Source organism: Camelus ferus, chromosome 16 (assembly GCF_009834535.1).
Source record: "Camelus ferus isolate YT-003-E chromosome 16, BCGSAC_Cfer_1.0, whole genome shotgun sequence".
Taxonomy (NCBI): domain Eukaryota; kingdom Metazoa; phylum Chordata; class Mammalia; order Artiodactyla; family Camelidae; genus Camelus; species Camelus ferus.
The window spans coordinates 40,102,250-40,121,468 of record NC_045711.1 but is presented as its reverse complement, the minus strand read 5'-3'; the positions used below and the strand labels follow the sequence as shown (position 1 = coordinate 40,121,468).

Sequence of the window (19,219 nt, the reverse complement as noted above, 5' to 3'; positions counted from 1 at the left end):
GAGTACCAAAGTCCTGTTCTTTCTCTGCACTTCCCAGACACCTGTCAAATTTTAAAATCTAAATTAGTTTAAACTTATTTTTCTGTCAGAGCAGTTCAATGAATACTAAGTAATACGTGCTAAATTAAATTCCTGTGGGTCTAGCGCTGGAATTACACTGGAACACACTCTAGTTTGTACTCCAATGTAGTATTTCCCACTGGTAAAATTACACACCATCAGAAAAAAGGAGTGATTATTTTATAAAATGAACTGGGACACGTTCACTATTTGGAAGAAAATCAATATTTACCTCATACCATGTAGTAAAATTAATTTCAGATGATTAAAGTTAAATATAAAAATATACTATAAAATAACAAGAAAATATATGTGAATATTTCTCTACTCTATTGATGGAAAATTGAACTAAGTAGAAAAACAATGGAAACACACACACACAAACTTTGAATTGACAGCATTAAAATTTTATAAATGTCTGCACATCAAAATGAATGAAAAACAAACTAACAAAACAAAATGACAACTGGAAATCAAGGCAAAAAGTGCAACATAACAGAAAAAGGTTGATATACTTAGTATATAAAGAACATTTATAAATCAGTATGGCAAAAATAATTATCCACAGAGAAAGTGGACTAATCACATGAATGAGTTAAAAAACAGGGACTATAAAACAAATAACGATAAATGTTTGGAAAATGTTTAACATCTGATTTTAAAAATGTAAATTAAAATAACAATAAAATACTAGTGGCTAAGTGGAAGGGTTCTGGTGTCAGACACCAAACCTATAATCCTAGGCAACTCATTTTACTTCTTTGAGTCACAATTTTCTTTGTAAATTAGACATAATAATAATACCTACGCCACAGGAGTGATGTAAAAATTAAACAATATGATGCATGTATGGTACTTAGCACAGTGTCTGGTACACAGCAAATGTTCAATAAACAAGAGCATCTTATGATAAAGAAAATGAATGATGACAATACTCAGGGCTGATGAGGGTACAATGAAGCAGACATTTTTATACAGTTGTCAACAAAGCTTGATTCAACCTTATGGAGGACACTTTAGCACTATGTATCAAAATTCTTAAGGGTAGTCATACTTTGGGGGCTTCTGGAAACAGAACAATGCTTAAAAACAATGAAAGAACTCAAAATGGAAAAAACTGCTAAATACGACTATATCCATCAACTCATCCATTGATCCCTACGTCCAGTATTTTTGACCCTGGCAATTCAAAAATATGCAAACATACCCAGCCCCTGGCTTAAAGGTTAGCTGGGGAGATAAGCAGTCAAACAATCAAGTAAAATAAAGAGATAAGAGCCACGACGGGTAAGTATAGGGTGCTATGGTGCACATAGAAGGAGCACCTACCATAGTCTGAGAGTGGAGTCAGGGAAGCTTCCCAGAAGAAGTGACATTTAAGCTGGGACCTGAAGGATGAGTAGGAATTAGTCAGGTAAAGAGATGAAAGAGAAGTGTTCCAGGTAAAGGGAACAGCATGTGCAAAAGCCTAGAGATCAAAGGGAGCGTGGCATGTCAGCTTGACTGAGCAGTGTGCAAGGCAGGGACTTGGGAAGAGACAAGGTTGAAGAGGTAAGCAAGGTTGGTTCACTAAAAGTCTTGAGAGCAAAACTCTGGAGTGCAGACTTTATTCTAAGAGCAATACAGACAGTTAAAAAGCAAACAGTTTTCATAAATATAATAAAGGATTAATATAAGGTATCAAGAGGATATACAGATTGAAAAGAATGAACAAATAGCTTATAAAATGGAAATATAGGATTGTAGTGAAGGTTGTACAATATTATAAGTTTACTAAAAATCACTGAATTGTACACTTATTAAAAGTTTTATTTTAGGGTTTATAGACTATACTTCAGTAAAGTTATCTTTTTAAAAAGTTAACAGAAATGCCTAATAAATGTCTGAAAAATATTCAACTTGTCTAATGATACACATATCAAGCCAACTTGGTTCTACTGTTTATCCTGAAAAATTACCAATGATTAACAATGAAATGAGACTATCCAGTGTTAATAAGACTAGGAGAAATGAGCATTCTTATACTATGTTTGCTGGAATAAGTGTTAACTGAAAACAACTTTCCTAGAAAGTATAAATGTGTAACAGGAGTCTTAAAATTGTTTATACTCTGTGATCCAATAACTATTTCTTGAAATCTTAAATGTTCCAAAATGCTATCAAATATTTATGCACAATGATGTTCACTGAGATGTAATTTATAATAGCAAAAACAAAAGTTAGAAAAAACCTAGATATTCACCAATAATGGAATGGTTAAATGAGTTTTTAATATAACTACTCAATGCAGCTATTTAGGTGATTTGGCAATACATCTATGACATTATATACCAAGCTTTTAAAAAACTATACAAAATTAATATATACAGCAGCATTTCAGCTATGTAAAATATATGCACAGCTATATAGCACATATCTCTTATTCTCTCTTCTGTGCTTTTCCATATTTTCCAAATTTCCTACAGTTGGAATGTATTATTTCTATGGTTTAAGGAAGTTTATAAAGTTGTCCTCAAAAAATTAAAAAGTATAACTTTTGAGTATTACTTTATATAAATCAATGTCATAATTACTATGGTTTTATTTTCTCTGCCTAGGAAGACAAGTATGGTCATATTTGAATATATATAATTCAATAATATCTTATTTATCCCACATCATCAGGAAATGATACATGTATATAAGATACATACAGATATGAGATATTTATATATATAAATGAGTTTCCCAATTAATTAAAATATGCATCTTAAACATTAAAACTTTGGTGAGAATTGGATGGATCTCTATTTAAAAATATACTTCACTCAATCCTGACTGCTTAAATCAAGACAAAGCAAGATTAAGCCTCCCTATGATGATTTGGGGTCATGATTATAACCATATAATAATTGCTCTGAAGGAGTACTAGGTTTTAGAGCGGTATCTGTCCGTACGTTAAATAGTCCCTAACTACTAAATTTTTTCTGAGGCCAGCTGTTAATAGGTTTTCTTCCTCCTCCCTTACTGTAAAACCATCAGCTATCATTTCCCAGAACTATAAGGAGGCTGCCTTTAGCAGCACTTGCCACTTTCCATTCCTATCTTGCTGTTGGTAATCTTCTAGGAGTAAGGAAGTTAAATACCCAAGTTTATAAGATTTCTGTGTAAACTAAGAGATAATAGGCTTCAAATAAGGATATTATCTTTTTTGTGATTTGTACAGACTTGCATGATTCCATCCTGGACAGTCAAGACAGACAGTTAAAACAGACAGTCTATAAATGAACTCCAAAGACAGTGTGAGTTCTTGATTGTATCTCAAGTGTTGGTTTCTCTACTATACTGGCAGTCAAGTTTTCAGGATCAGAAACTCATATGCTGTTCCTCCTATCACACCATGGAAAGAGATGTGTACCCAGAGCCAAGAAACTCAGTTCTAGTGCAAGTTCTTATACCAACCAGTTTTGTAACCTTTAGCAAGCCTTTTAACCGTGGTATCTGTCCTGCATAATTTTTGAGGCTATTCTAGAATTAAATTAGACCATGAACACAAAACCACTCTGAAAAGTGTAAAGCACTATACAAAAGTAAAAGATTTTTATGGTATTTCACTGTGTTTATATTACCCTGGATCAGTATAGATATCCATTCAGAAGATTCATACCAGAAAAGAAGGTAAGATAATTCTTAAATTGCCCCCAATTTATTAGGAAACATCTATTATCTAGGAAGAACAATACATTCCAAGAGTTGGTGTCTCTGATTCCTCCTCCACTATATCCAATCAGTTCCAGGTCCTTTGTGTTTTTCTCCACAATCACTTACACCTGTCCCTTTCTTTCCTTTCTTTCACCTTTCCAGGCCATTATTATCTCACACCTGGGCTACTGTAAAAAAAAGTCTCTAGCTGGCTCCACTCATGCCTTCCTCCCTCAATTCCCTCCAGCCCACAACTGCTAAATTAATTTCCTTAAAACATCACTGTGATCATATCTACTCAAAAACCTCTAAGGACTCTCCATTACCTTCACTATCAAGTTCAAATTCCTAAGTTCAGCAGTCTTTTTGCAGCTCTAGCTGCCTCCTCACCTTTATCCATTACTAGTCTTCCAAACAAATCCATTCTCAACCACAATTTAGGTCCTTCAGATATATGCCTTGTATGTTTCTGCCTCTAAAGTCTTAGTGTACACAGCTTCTCTCCACCTAGAATACTCTACTTCCCAGCTTCCGTATCAGCCTATAAAAATTCAACTATCCTTCAAGGCTTAGTTTAAGAGGCATTAACTACATATACTTCTCTTTGACTACCAGAATGGAAAAAGATGGAAGATTCTAAAGTTAGACACATTTGGGTTTGAATTATAGCTTCAACAGCTGAGTGTCACTGGGTACATTCCTTAATAGCTCTTTGCCTCTGTTTCATCCGTAAGATGGGGATGATAGCAATTTCCTCAGGCATATTGTGAAGAGTAAATAAAATAATCCGTGTTAAGAACTTAGCATGGTGCCTGGCATAGAAGTAGACCCAAGAAATGTTAGATACCATTAGTATTACTATTGCTATTAGTGAATTTATCTTAATTTGAATTCAGACAATACTTACGGCCATTACAAACTGGCTGTTCATGTACATAACAGTAACATTCCCCTCACTCTCCTTTTCTACCCTCTCACCTGACCTTTGTTCCTCCTCCTGTTCCCTTTCCTCTCCCTCTCCCTCCCAAGATTACATAACCCTGATGGACAGGGTGATTATCTTACACATCTTAGTACTATAATAGTCATTCACACCCAGTAGATGATCAATAGATTTGTTTAATCTCTAATGAAAGAATACAGAAGAACTGACAGTATTAAAATGTCTTACCTCCTATAGTAAAAAAGCATAATAGAATGCTTAAAATGATTAATTAAAAAAATCTAAATTTCCAGCCTCACAAAATTAAATCTCTCCTTTCATAGTTCTGTAGATTCTTTCTGCTCTTTTCAAAAACAAACAACTCAACCTATTCATGCAGCAAGAGATGCAACAGCAAATATATGCAGGTCAGACAGTAGCCAAATACTGGAACACAAGAACCATGAGATAATTCAGCTGAATGAGCTCTCGGTGAAGTGGAATAGGAAGGCAATTTAAAGGGAAAGGTAACTGGCTCATAGACATGCTAACAATGCTGACTGTTTCTCACACAGACACACACACCAGTCCTATGATTCTTTTGCTCCCAGGGCCACATATAAATGACTGAAATAACCAGGCTACTATAGCAAGTCAGTGGAGAAATATCAGTCATTTAGCACAACAACTGAGCTTACCACACGATCAATTTAATTACCTATGTCAAAAGTGTCTATTAACGTACCTCAAGATTCTAAAATAACCAAGTTTGGGCTAATTGAGTCATATCAAGTAGATATGGTATTACTGTATACTAATCATTCACCTCAAAAAAATCAGTATGATAACTACATATATATATACACATATATATTATTATTATTATTATTATTATTATTATTATTATTATTACAACATAAGCTGTTTTCAACAATGCCCAGGGAAAATCATGTCACTGTAATACTGGTTCCCAGTTTATCTGCATGACTCAACTAACCTTCAGTTGCCTTCTCATCCAAAATTAGGCCTGATAACCACTATCCTCAAAAGGTTTACTAGTGGAGTGAATTAAGATGATCCGATGGTATGTTGATGACCTTCCAAAAACTAGCATAAAGTACCATGTATAAGAATAACATATATTAAATTTCTATCCCTGTAATATTTGTCTTCAGAGGATCCTTAAATATTTTACTAGCTTTTAAGTGCAATTATTCTCAAATCACATAATCTTAAGAGTTGGAAAGAGGCTTAAAAATCCCCCATTGCAGGAATTCTTTATACCACCTCCTAGGCATAAAGGTTTTCCAGCCTTTACTTGAAACTTTCAGTAAAAGGCACTCACTATTTTGCAAGGCAGTCCACTCCACTGTCACAAAATTCTTCTTTACAATGATTGGAAATCTGCCTCCTTGAACTTCTATCCAAGAATCCTAGCTAGATCTGCTCTCTGGACCAACACAAGTAAGTTAACCTCTGAAGTATAATTATTTCTAGAATTAGGATATAGCTGCCAATTTGGTCATACAAAGTGCAAAAGTAAGCTCAGGAAAAAAAAGGAAACCACCACTATACACAACAAAATTTTGAAATTGAGGAAACTATGCTGAAATCACAAACCAGCATATTTTCAAGATATCAAAACTCACACCTGAGTTAACATATAAAAATTAAGAGTAACCCCATTTTTTTTTTTTACAGTGGAAGGTGGTACAGTGTTTACTGAATTCCTTTTTTGCGGGTTGAAACCACTAAAAATCCACCAACAGTTTTAAAATTACAGTTCTGTAGGAAGTTCAAAATGGTTTTTCCAATAGCTCATATTTTCATTCAATCTACTTCCCTTTAAAACATCTGGATTTTTTTTAAAAGATCCCATTTCGCCCCCCTGTGCAGTTATTTTATTTTAAAAAATATTTTCAGAAATAAATCCTAAAAGAATGGCGTGTAAAGGAGGGGGTGGGGTGGGGCGAGGAACCAAGGCAAAGCCGGGCCCAGCAGGAAAAGGCTGGTTACTGGGTATTTTCCTTCTGAAGCACGCTTCGCTGGCACAGGCATCTGAAGTAACGAGCCATACAAACACGACCCGAGAACAAGAATGATCATGAGCAATGAGTGTAAGGCATAAATGTCTCTAAGATGTAAATGAATTGGCACTGGTCATCAAGCAGCGCCAGATGCTTCGGGACCTCGTAGAGGGAAGGTAGGAGATTCAAGGAGGAGAGACCAGGGCCACCCTTTGGGGGAAAGGAGAAGGAAAGAAACCCAGGAGTAACTACTGTTCAGCAGTCCAATGAAGCCCGAACGGACAGAGCACAAGAAAGACAGCAAGTGTCCAGGGAGAAGGCACACATCCGAGAGCCCGAAGAAGGGCGTGCAGTGTGCGAATAGTAAACGGCTCCATGAAATGGGTGCCAGTAAGGGGTTGTGGGTGTGTGTAAGGGACAACGCAGGAGTCCCAGGGTCCTCTCCCTGCAGCAACAGAGGGTAAAGGAAGGGGGAGGGTGAAAAGCAAGAATGACTCATTCCCGAAAGGAAGTGCTCAAGCCGGAGGAAGGCATGCCACAGGGGGGTTATGGGCGAGGACTGTGAGGCGCTAGGTGCCCAGAGTGATGGGGACAAAATCAGCGTCCTGTGGTTCCTGCAGCTCATTTTTAAGATGGGAGGTGTGGGGGGTTCGCGGCAGCAGAGTGCCAAGGCCTGGGAAGCGGCGCGGCGCGTGCGCAGTGGCGCTCGGCGGGACCCGCTGAGGCAAAGCGGAGCCGCAGTGACAGAAGCGAGCGGAGCGGCCGCCGGGAGGCACTCACCGAAGCGCAGGGGCTGGAGGTAGTGCTGGGGGTAGGCGACCGCTGGACCGTGACCAAAGCCATCTAGGCGCTGCTGGGCTGTTCCGGGCAGGGCATTCTTGTCCTGAGTGTGGGGGGCGGGAGGGTGACGGAGCCGGGATGGGGCAAGGGGTGTGGGGTGGGGGTGAGGGGAACGGGAGGAGGAGGAGGCCGCGGGAACGGCCACAGGCTCCGCACCCACCACCGGACTCTCGCAGATTGACTCGCCGAACCGGCGGCTGGCGGGCGGGCGGTCGGGCGGGCAGGCGGTTCGGCAGCTGCGGGGCACAATGAGCGCTCCCAGTGCGCAGGCGCCACCTGTCAGCAACCGCCTCTCCCCTCCGCGCGCGTCGCCGCCTCTCCGTAACCCTTGAGTTGCCGGAAGCGGGCCGAGCGTGTGCGCCTTGGACCGCCGCCCCCTCCCGGCTTTCCTCCTTGGCGTTGGAATCGCGCTTTTGGCTACGCCAGGGCCTGTGGCGTGGGGTTGGGGTCCGGGGTCCGGGCTCCGGGGCTGGGGGGGGGGGTGTCACTGGAGTCCCCACTCCTGAGGGACAACCGTTTTCTGAGGTGAGGCGCACAGCTTAACCCACCTCAGTGAAAAGAGACTGAGGTGAAAATCCTGAGGCAAACGTTTTATGGTGGGAAAAGGCGCTATGGGGTTTCAAAAGCTTTATCTGCACGGGGCTGGGACTTCCTGAGCTAGTAGATCCTCCCTTTGACCCGGCTGTTGGGGGCTTTTTCTGAGCCTTCCCCCTCTTCTGTCTCCAAGTCCATGTTTTATGATGAGACTTTCCGAAAGGAAGAAAGATTTTAAATTTCATACCTCGGGAGTCTTCATGGTACCCTCGCGCTTCCTCTCTTACCCTGGCCCCTGTCTAAGGACTCATTCATTATTCCTGAGGTGCGGAGAGGCTGAGTGAGCCTGGGAGGCCGAGAAAGCTGGGCTCACAAGAGTTGTAAGGGTCCAACCTACTAGTTACCTCCAACTTACTTCCTGGTGGGAAGACACTCTCTTGACTAAGCAGGATTTGCTCACTGGGGTTTCTTCCCCTTCGTCTCTAGATTTCATTATTTCATAGACTGCGACATGCCAACTAAATATTTTAAAGAAATCGTTTTCTGAAAGATAAATCATCAGCTGAACATAAGCCGAGAATGTAATAAAAAATCAAGATTAAAAGTTGAGGGGGGGATCGCACTATGCAAATACCAGTTTGATTACACAGAGAAAGAGAGTTGACAAAGCTATTTCTCAGTTTGAGTGGGTGTGCTGCAAAATACAATCATACATATCAAAGCTGTAAAAACACACATTCAGGAGTTTGCAGTTATTAACCCACTGCCTCCTCTTTTGTCACTCAAACTGTCTTGGATCTTGTTGCTTCTTTTATATTGACAGAGCTGTCATGAGCTCTTTCTGGCTGCTGTATGGTTAAATGCCACTGGAGCCCTCTGTGCTGAGCCTTTGTTCTCTCCCTGGGGCCCTGTGGTTGAAGTAATTAGCAGGGAGGTTCCATCAAGAATCAGACACTGAGGGTCCCTGTACTGTACAGTCCTATGTAGAATGTACTGCAGAGAAGCCAGCTGGTAGGCTTTTGCCCCCTGGCGGTGGTCAAGAGTGCCTGCGAGACAAAATTAAACAAAGATGTGTGGTTCGCAGATTAAACAATCTGACTGTGTTTTTCCCAGAGCTACTTAGTAAACAGGAAAAGAGAAGACAAAGTTCAGGGGTAGGAACTTTGAACCAAAGCTTAGGAGATCAAACAGGAAGCTATATGCGTAGGCAAGAAATATACATAGCTGAAAGCTGAATGAACTGAACTAAGTGAAACATGCTTTATAAACCAAAGATTCATTCTAGAAAAAAATATTTTTCAAATCAATAGATCTTAGTAATGTACTTATATGTTAATTTTCTTACTGACTCAGGGACAGCAGCACTGTTATCTACTTTTGTGTAGCAATATAATCTTAGATTTTTTTGGAAGATGAGAGACTGAATTCCATTAACCTTACAGTGGGAAAGAGCACTACCCTAGGAATCAGAGGCCTGACTTCTAATTCCAGCTTTGTAAAACCTTGAGCAAATGGCTTAAACTTTTTGAGCTTTAGTGTCTTCATTTCTACAGTGGAGCTGTAACTCACAGGATTCCTGTGATCAAATGAGATAATGTACTGTGAAGTGCAATAGAAACTGTAAAGCCCCATGTGTAATTAAAATAACTTTATTATTCTCTAAAGTTTGTTCCAAGTTCGGTCAGCTTTTGTTGAGTGTATCCCATGTGTAGAAAATGACATTAAGCAAAAATGGAATTAAAAAAAACTAAAAAGACATGATTCCATGGCTTTTCTTAACAATAAAAGTAGATTATTGATCAAGACATGTCTCATCTATAGGTAGGTATAAAACATCTTCAGCATATCTGAGGTAGTAAAATCCTGGTCAAAACTGAGATTATAGGGTACCCAAATTCACATAAGTTTTGTAACAGCAAGTTAATTTATTTGTGGGGGAAATATCTTCCTGGTATATGATGTTTTAAGGAAACTATTTGTTGCATGTTCATTAATTTATTCACCATTGATTGAGAAAATACAGAGCATGTAATATATACCAGTCACTGTTTTAAAAACAAAAGTCTATCTACCTCTCAGGAGCTCATAGCCTGTTAGCGGGGGGAAACACATCAAATAATTACAGTAGGGTTTAGTGGTACTGTTGTTTCAGTCACCTTCACATCTGCTAGGCCCCAAAGGAAATACATATATGGAAGTCTAGATATGTACAAAGTGCTTTAGAAACACAGAGAAGTTCTGGGCAAAGGTACACTTTATGATATTGGCTTTCAGGCTTTGGCTGCAGGTCCCAATATAGCACATTGTGAACTGATCTGTATCACATGTGAGCATTTGAAATCTATGCTCTCTGCCCCCATTTATACCTCTTCTTCCCTGGGCTGCACCCTGGTTCCTACTTGCTCTTCTGGTGATCTGAGGGAAGACGTATCTACTTCTAAAAGAAGGAAGATCCTAGAATCCTCATAATATGCTAGTTGAATTCCAGGAGAGGCTAACAGCAGCATTCCCAAAAGAGAGCCAAAGAGAAAAGTTCTCCTAGTTCTATTGATGGTGCCTTTATTCTTCCCACCTGTGATAATGGAAGCCTGTTGTGCCATTGGAGTTTATTTAACCCTTAATTTGTATCATCACTTCTACATGTGTGAAATTATGAGGGCACTTTTGAAATTTTTGAGATCAGTCAGCTGGTTTTGAAGCTTTAAGAACCTGATGAAAACTATTAACCATCTCTCCAGAAAGATTCACTTACATATTTCATCCCCACTGAAATCCATCAAGGAACCCCAGGTTAAGAATCCTGATCTAAAGTCAAAGCAGTGCTTCTCAACCTTTTTTTGTATCATGACATCCATAGAGATGATGATATTTGTTCAGCACACTGGGATAAGTTAAAGGGGATTTGGAGGCAACAATATGGGCCTTAATGAGAAAAGTTATTTTCTTTATATAATTATAATGAGAAAAAACATATTAAGGATAATATTAAATACTGAATTTGTACAAGTCTCTCAAAAATCTAATAGAAAACCTTAGATTGATTCTATAAACATAATATTTTCTATGTAGGGTTTTATGATTGAAATGGCAGCATGCAATTGCTGAACAAGACAGCTTAACAGTGATCACTTAGTAGTCATTATTAATGAGAAATTAGTTCATACAAATAGGTGAGAAATTTAAAAGTTTTCACAACAACTCAAAATTCACAAGTATAAATTATATCTAACTCTAATAGCTCTTACTTTTTCCCACTGGCAAATGTAATGTGGCAATATCTTACGAAAGTATGACTGGATTTAGAGTCCACTCAAACTTTTTTATATTAAATATATTTTACAAAATAATGACAAAACTCTGATTTACAGAGTGTGACTGTTATTAGAGCAATAATTCTGCAGCTAACTTGGATGTAACTAAAAGGGCACATCAGCCATAAACAAAGAGAAGAATTCAATGTTCATATGAAGAGAGAGATTGGGAGCAGAGTCCATATGGAGTATCTGGCAGGCCTCCCTGCCTTACCTGGACACACCTTAGGCTGTGACTCTTGCACCTTGAGCACCTGGAACATGCACTCCTCCAGCAGCTCCAAGGCTTAAGGTTTTGATGAGCAGCAATACACACTGCAACTGGCTTCTGAAAGTGATGCCTGGGTGGTAGACTATTCCTTGGCTTTGCCCCTTTATTAAAGGACACTTGCTTTAATAAATCAAGTCCTCCATTGTGCTTGCCCTCTGTGGGGCTATGGGGCACACTAGGGTGGATCATCAGACTCTGATTCTTTTGCGCTACTCTCTGAGAATCCTTAGGTCAAACTACTTCTGGACAGGAGTGAATTATGTAAAGGCACCAACTACACTAGTCCTTTCAGGCCATTCTTAGGACTGAATAGATAACTATCTTGGAGTACATCTGTAACTCATTCATCAGACACCAAATGAAGTGTGTCACTTGAAAGACTACAGTTTATATAGCTAAGCTTATTAAATGGAGGGGGGAAATCACGGTTTCTGCCTGAATAAATCAGTCCTTTACATATGAAATGACTAGTTACAAAGTAATGTAACAAGTAGTACAGATGGAATATATAACAGCTAGGAGTGAGTGGAGTATGACTGAGTCATGTATTGCCTCTACCTTATTGTAATTTTTCTCAAATTTTAATAATCTTTTACTAATTTCATTTAAGAATCAGTGTCCAGATAGGAGATAGAAACCACACCCGTTATTTGAACAGATAATTAATAAGAATTGTTAACAAGATATAAAATTAAGTAGATGATTAAAAAGCTAAAAAGAGATATCTAAGGTATGACAGAGATAGCAATGGTTTTTACCTAAAGGGCTGGAAAAAAACCTAAATAAAGGAAGCAAAGGGAAAAACATACAGACTTAGAGGAGTGACCCCACAGAGCTGAAACTCAGATCTCTGAGAATGTGCTCCTCGGTTGGTGTTGGTATCTCTGAGTATGAGGGGTTGCTCCATGGGTCCCAGGAGTCTGGGACCTAGACTTCTACACAGGAATACTGGTTGGCCGATGTCAGCGAAAACTCAAAACTGTAGAGAAACTGCAAACTGGATTCAGCTGTTGCTACGGAAAGCACCTGCTGCTGCCAGGCTAAAGAAGCATTGCTGGAGTGAAGTACACTGAACCAAAACACTACGGGAAGCAGTCATGAAGTAGACAGGAAGGAACAAGTCTCTTGTCCTTCCTCAGCCTTGGGGCCTCTCTCTGATGCCCCCAATTAGCAGAGCTTAACAGAGCCAGCTAGCAAGGCAAAGACATGTGGTTTTCACAGTCCAGCTCCAGCATGAGATAAAAAAGTACAAAAGGGTGGGTTTGGAGCTGAGAAAATAATAATTGGCACTTGACTGATGGGGAAATTGATACCAGAAATGGAATTTATCTTCCATCCTCTGGTTTTGCATATATCTCATGAAGACAGTTAAAGCCCTTGCTACTTTCTGCACCCCAGATCCAATCAGCATAATGCCATCAATGTACTGGACCAACTTAATGCTGATTGGAAGACCAAGAGGTTCAATATCCCTGTGGACTATATTATGACAAAGAGCAGAAAAATTGATGTAGCCCTGGGGCAAGACTGTGAAATTATATTGTTGGCCCTGCCAAGTAAAAGCAAATTGCTTATGATATTTCTTGCCAATTTGTTTGGAGAAATAAGCATTTGCTGGGTCAATAACTACATGCCAGGTGTCAGGGGCTGTGTTAATTTGCACCAGTAAAGTTACTACATATGGAAGAACAGCTGCAATTGGAGGCATCACCTGATTAAATTCATAATAATCCACAGTCATTCTCCAAGATCCATCTGCCTTCTTCACAGGCCAAACAGGGAAGTTTAATTGGCACAAGATAGATTTCATCTCCCCTGCTTCTTTCAAATCTTCATTGGTGTCACTAATCTCTGTAATCCCCCATTCTGCCTTGCCAGCAAGGCAACAATTTTTGTTTACTCTCCTTGTGTGTGTGTATGTGGGGAGGGGTTGTTCCCAAGGGCTTCAACTTGACCCTTCATAAATAATGGTCCTTATTACAGGATCAGAGAGCCAATATGGAAATTCTGCCAGTTACCAGGTATCCATTCTAATTATACGTCCAAGAGCTGATAAAATCACCACAGAGTGAAGTTTATTATGTTTCTTTGGAGGTGTCATGTTTCCCTGATTCTTTGTGATCCCTATAGTTTTTGTAGGTGTTTGTGCATTTGAAGAAACAGTCACCTTTTCCAGACTTTATGGACTGACTTTGTTATGGAAAGACCTTCACCTGCAGGCGGGCACATGCTGGAACATGCTGTGACCCTGTGTCTAGTGGTGCAGGGTGCAAAGTGTGAGGGCATGTAGCACCTCTGAATGGGGAGAGAGGCATGATGTCTTGTTGGCTCAGGCAGTTGGGGTCCATGACAGGAACAACTGCATGATCTTTGGTGACAGCTGCGGGCAGTTACAGTGGCTGTAGGGTTGTTGGAGCCTTCAAAGATACCTCCAGTCCAGTGGCTAGGGACCATGCTGGGCAGTGGTGGTGGCCTGAGCCAGTGGTGTGCACATGCTTGGCTGCAGGGCTAATTGTAGGGGCTGCCTGCAGGGGCACAGTGGCAAGGACTGGGGCCAACTTGGGGCACACAAGCAGCTGCAGCAGCCCTGGCTGTCAGTGTGTCCTTGAGTGACTATAGAGGCTAGCTGCAGCCATGTACTTGGCAGTGGAGGTCAGTGACAGGAGTTGGGGCTGGTGTCTTGCAGGTGCACAACTATAGGGTTAACTGCAGGTGAGCAGAACCATGCAGACCAATGACAGCAGTTAGGGTTGAATCCTGGCCCTCCAGCAGCTGTGGAGGCCTTGACTGTTGTAGGGCTGCAGGGGTTTGCTGTGGGTGTCTTGCAAAGCAGTAGACACTGGTAATGGGAGTCAGGCCAGCAGCATGCAGCTGCACAGCTGCAGGAGTCTCCTGCTCCTCAGTAGTTATCAGTATCTTTCACTGGCTCTCCTTTCTCAGCCCTATTTTTAAGTATTCATCAACAAGGGTTTATCTTCACCCTTTTTTGTCTTCTCCAGGCTACTCTTATTGGTGAGCCCCACTAGCATCCTCATGCAAATATAACTTTCTGTCAATACCCAGGGATTCAAGACTCACAAGAAATCCAAGTAAAGGGCATTTCTTATCCTCTGTGAGTCTGAGAAATCAGAATGATGTATGATTTCTGTCTTATGCTGGGAAATCCCTTCCTCAAGGATAATTGGCTACTCTTTTACATATGACTTACACTCTTGCTAATCAGGATGCTATCGAACAGGTTTCTTAAATGTAATACCTCTAAACTCAAATTCATATCATTCCTCAAACCTGTTTTTTTCTCCTTTTTAAAAATTTCACTTAATGACATCATCATCCATTCAACCTTCTAAATACGAAAAACAAAAAACAAAACCCACTCAATGAGCCTTAACTATTCCTCTTCCAGTCCTATCTGTTTTAGTTTGGATTCCCTGAGAACAAACCCTGATCCAAAGAGTTTAGTGCAAGTTTATTTGGAAGATGATTCCAGGAAACAATGGTAAGGGAATACAGGAAAGTAAAGTAAGCCTCTATTATTGGATAGGTATCAAATGAATTATTGGGCTAGTTTCGCTGTGGGCAACTGAGGGTCAGTCCCATTGGGGAACTCTGGGAGATAGTATAGAACATACCTCATCAATGTACCACCCATGGGACTCTATGCAGTTTCCTGTCCATCGTTGGCTGAGAGCTTCTCCTATAAGCAATTAACTCCTAAGCACTTCTGACCTAGCATTTGAACCAGCAGAAAGCCCTCAGACAGAATTGCAGGTGCCCATAGTAAGAAACCATTCACATGCTTTGAAAAGATGAACCTGAAGGGATATGGTTAAGGTACTGATAATGTCTGGCAGAGCCTAGACTAGAGAGAGGCATTCAACTCAGGTGCAGCCTTTAGGTACAAAATTTACCTTCTTTCTCCCCTCCTCCAGTCTTTCACACTTCCTGTCTTTGCTGGCACAGTTAACTTCTGAAAAACACCAATTTGATCACATCTGTCCTATGCTTGAAAAGCACAGAATAAAATTCAAACTCCTTGATTTAGTGTGAATAACTCTTTACAGGCTGAAAAGTTACCTTTTTAGCCTCATCTTCTGCCACTTTTTATATAACAATGCTCTGCTGTGAATGCTTCAAACACTTTTTGAACTTTCATACCCCAGTATGTAATGTTCCTTCTGCCTCTCATACTCTTCCCCGCCCCCTCCTTTTCACACACAAAAAGTCTCATTAGCCCCTTAAAGTCCAGCTTGGAAATCTATTTTTCTGTGAAAAATTCCCCAACCTCCCTTGGAAAATTAATTGCTATTCTTCTGTGTTCCTTAACATTTTATATGTACCTCTACTTTTGCACTTGCAGATGGAATTGCATCTGTTTATTCCTTTTTCCCTCACTAAACTAAGAGCTCTTCAAAAGCAGTTCTTATCCATCTAACCCCAGTGTCTGCCTGCCTTACTGACCAAAGATAAATGGCGCTAGGCTAGTGCTCAGGGAGACAGGAAAACTCACCATAATAATCAAAACCATTAGCATTAAAAAAAAAAAAAAAAACCAACCAGCATCAGTAATACAACTGAATTTTTAAAAACAGTCAGTAAAGATTTATTGAGTTGAATTTATCTGGGTGCATCCAAACAAAACAAATTTTTAAAAGAAATGGGAGGAAGCCTTTTAGCAATTTCACAAGATGGACACCATAAGCAAAGAAAGCAGTCTGTGAGAATGTACAATTGGAACCCATCAAAGAAATCTATTTTATATTATTTATTATTTATGAACAGCTTCAAAAAGGCTTTGAGGCATTTTTGTAAGTATTGAAACCTGTTGTCTCCAAAGGCAGTACTTTTTGGTTTATTCAGCTAGAACATATGTTGATTGAAAGAAAAGTGAATACTTTAGCACATTATAAATACAACATTTCAAATTAAAGGGTCCCTAGATTGTAACTGCCCTAGAGGCAGAGGCCATGAATATAAAATTTACTTTTAACATAGCACCTAGTCTAAATATACACAAACTCTTAAATGATTTTTGGAATAGCAGTGATTTTGATAATCTGAAACAATCTATAGTCATTTGCAATGAAGTGGGGGGGTGGGTGTGTGGTAAGTATCCACTTTAGTTTCTTAGTATGAATGAATAAGCCAGATAAATCATACTCCTCTCAGAACTCCCCCCTCCAAAAGATACTTTTTAGCAAGGTTATTATTCTAATGTCTTTCTCACATGACTTAGGTAGCCATGAAAGTTTCACCTCACTTTGATTGTAATTTCAATATTAGTGAGGATGACAGTGTTTTAAAAAATTCAGTTGTATTACTGATGCTGCTTGGTTTTTTTTTTTAATGCTAATAGTTTTGATTATTATGGTGAGTTTTCCTGTCTCCCTGAGCACTAGCCTAGCACCATCTATCTTTGGTCAGTAACAACAGTAATAACAGTAATACAGTTTGAAAAGTTTAGCAGTTGAGAACTTATAACCATTCAGTAGAATGGTGGGATGGGGTAGGGGTGGAGGGCAGATTTTGATCTTCAAGCGTATTTTTTGTTGTTTATTAATATTTTCTTTCTCTCCTTTTGTTATTAATACTGGTCTGGTAATACTTTCCCCTACCATTTGGTGATATCTTTTAGGGGTCTAGATGAGTGAGTCAGCATCTCAAGAGGAACCCAAACCTGCTCAGGTACCTTGTCTACATAAGTTTCTAACCATTTAATCATGGGAGGATTTGAGATTCAATATTTTGGGGGAAATTGAGGTGCAATATCATATTCTATCATTGAAATATTTCTCTTTTTTAGTTGAAGTATTCTGCATCAAGTTTTGACAAAAATGGTGTCAACTAATAGTTGAGTTACAGTGGCCTGCTTCTAGTTGCTTGGCATTCTTTATACATAACAAGTCTGTTACTGTTTGAATTTGTTAATACAGCTACTTTATGTGATTTTATTTGTTATGATGCTTATTCATTATTTGATTTTTTTAATATCAAAAGCTTGCTATACTAGAGTATAAAAATGTTAGTTTTATTTCCAGCTCCTTTTAGATAACACTTACTAACACTAATTTCATTTCAGGAAAATGGAAAAGAAGACAAAGAAGGGAAACAAGAAGCGACTGAAGTGAAAGAGCCAATTAAGGTAGAGTTTTCATGAATAGTCAGATATTAATGCTGGAGAGTAAGCCGGACAAATTAATTAAAGCCTTATTAAAAAAAGAAAAGATGCAGGTATTTAAAAAGATAAACAAAATGGCAAATGGGAAAGGGCAAATTTATGTTGATCATTAAGCTGACTCATTTGAGTCAGTTGCAAGAAACTTTCATAGAAAGGTAAATTTATTTGTGAAGAGCTATTATGAAATACAGGTAAATAAAGTTTGCTTTCTAAAATCAGAACTAATACCCTAAGTACAATAACCACCAGTTTTTAGGGGAACTTAACTATAATTTCCATATTAATCATTTAAGTAACTTGGTGTTTAAATAAATACAAGATTTCAACAAGGAAGAATATTTTATAGAACAGGGAAGCAATTGAAAATAATTATATGGGTTCATTATTAAATTGACTAATGTGTGTCTTAAAAACCTTCTGTTATCATTCTTTTAAAAGTACATCACCATGAGTACAAAAAAACTATCTTTCCACCATTTCTTCATAAAACTAACCTTTATTTTCCTCAATTCAGATGAAAATGTTTTCCTTTCCACCACAAACATGGAAGGTGATTCTAATAGTAAAAGAAAACAGCAGCATTTTCAAAGATCTTATTTCACTATATTGCGGTCTCAAATTATGTTTCTAGAAAGTTTTGTATAATTCAAGGATTAATGTACATCTGGAATAGTATTCTCAGCATATTACCTTGTTAGCAATAGGAAGGTTTGGTGATATGTTGAGCCAATGTATTTTGTCTTGTAAATGCAGTAAATAGACTGTGATTACTGATTTGATTCTAATGTACTGCATTAAATCCTAGCAAAATTAAGGAGGAATGTTTGGTAACTTTTAGAAGGGATCTATCTGCATTCTTTAATTGGAGAGTTGATGCAACTTTGATGAAAAGCAACTCATTTTAAAATTGGTGTTTCTTAACAAATATATGTATGTAGATGCATGACTGGAACATTGTGCTGTACACCAGAAATTGACATGTTGTAGTTGACTGTACTTCAGTAAAAGAAAATTGGTGTTTGTTTTTTCCTTTTAGAGTTCACAGAGTATATTGGACAGTTCGGCATTAGGCACCTGCAGCCATGTGGCAGGAGCAGCAGCAAATAAAAGCAAATCCCAAGGTAGAGAACTAGCCTTTCTTCTACACAATAGAATGTAAAACTACTAAGTTTTAGTTGAGGATGGATTCCTCAAGAGTCTGCCTTTTAAAAATATAATTCCAAGGGTATTTTAAATGCAATTTTGGAAATAGTTTAAAATGTATTCCCTTTACCTTATATTGATACTTTTGAGACAACTTTATGACTATTCATCTTGCACTTAAAGAGAAGCTAAGAGAGCTGACTGACATATAGCAGACAATTCATTAATACAAAAGTAAAATGAAGACCCCCT

General features: G+C 38.9%; 2 protein-coding genes across 4 annotated transcripts in view; one reads left to right on the top strand and one right to left on the bottom strand.

Annotated features, from left to right (window-relative positions):
• The window catches only part of SSH2 (slingshot protein phosphatase 2), a 216,413-nt gene extending 208,627 nt beyond the window's left edge, over window positions 1-7,786 (bottom strand). Inside the window, exon 1 of one of the 3 annotated variants that reach the window (XM_032457535.1) lies at window positions 7,471-7,786. In XM_032457535.1, the coding sequence (XP_032313426.1) occupies window positions 7,471-7,533 (63 nt within the window). In that variant the 5' untranslated portion in view covers window positions 7,534-7,786. The remainder of the gene's footprint in view (window positions 1-7,470) is intronic. The other 2 variants (XM_032457536.1, XM_032457534.1) reach the window with 2 other exon arrangements.
• The window catches only part of EFCAB5 (EF-hand calcium binding domain 5), an 84,653-nt gene continuing 71,043 nt past the window's right edge, over window positions 5,610-19,219 (top strand). Inside the window, exons 1-4 of the mRNA XM_032457533.1 lie at window positions 5,610-7,489; window positions 17,282-17,331; window positions 17,726-17,788; window positions 18,861-18,945. Of these exons, the coding sequence (XP_032313424.1) occupies window positions 17,290-17,331; window positions 17,726-17,788; window positions 18,861-18,945 (190 nt within the window). The 5' untranslated portion in view covers window positions 5,610-7,489; window positions 17,282-17,289. The remainder of the gene's footprint in view (window positions 7,490-17,281; window positions 17,332-17,725; window positions 17,789-18,860; window positions 18,946-19,219) is intronic.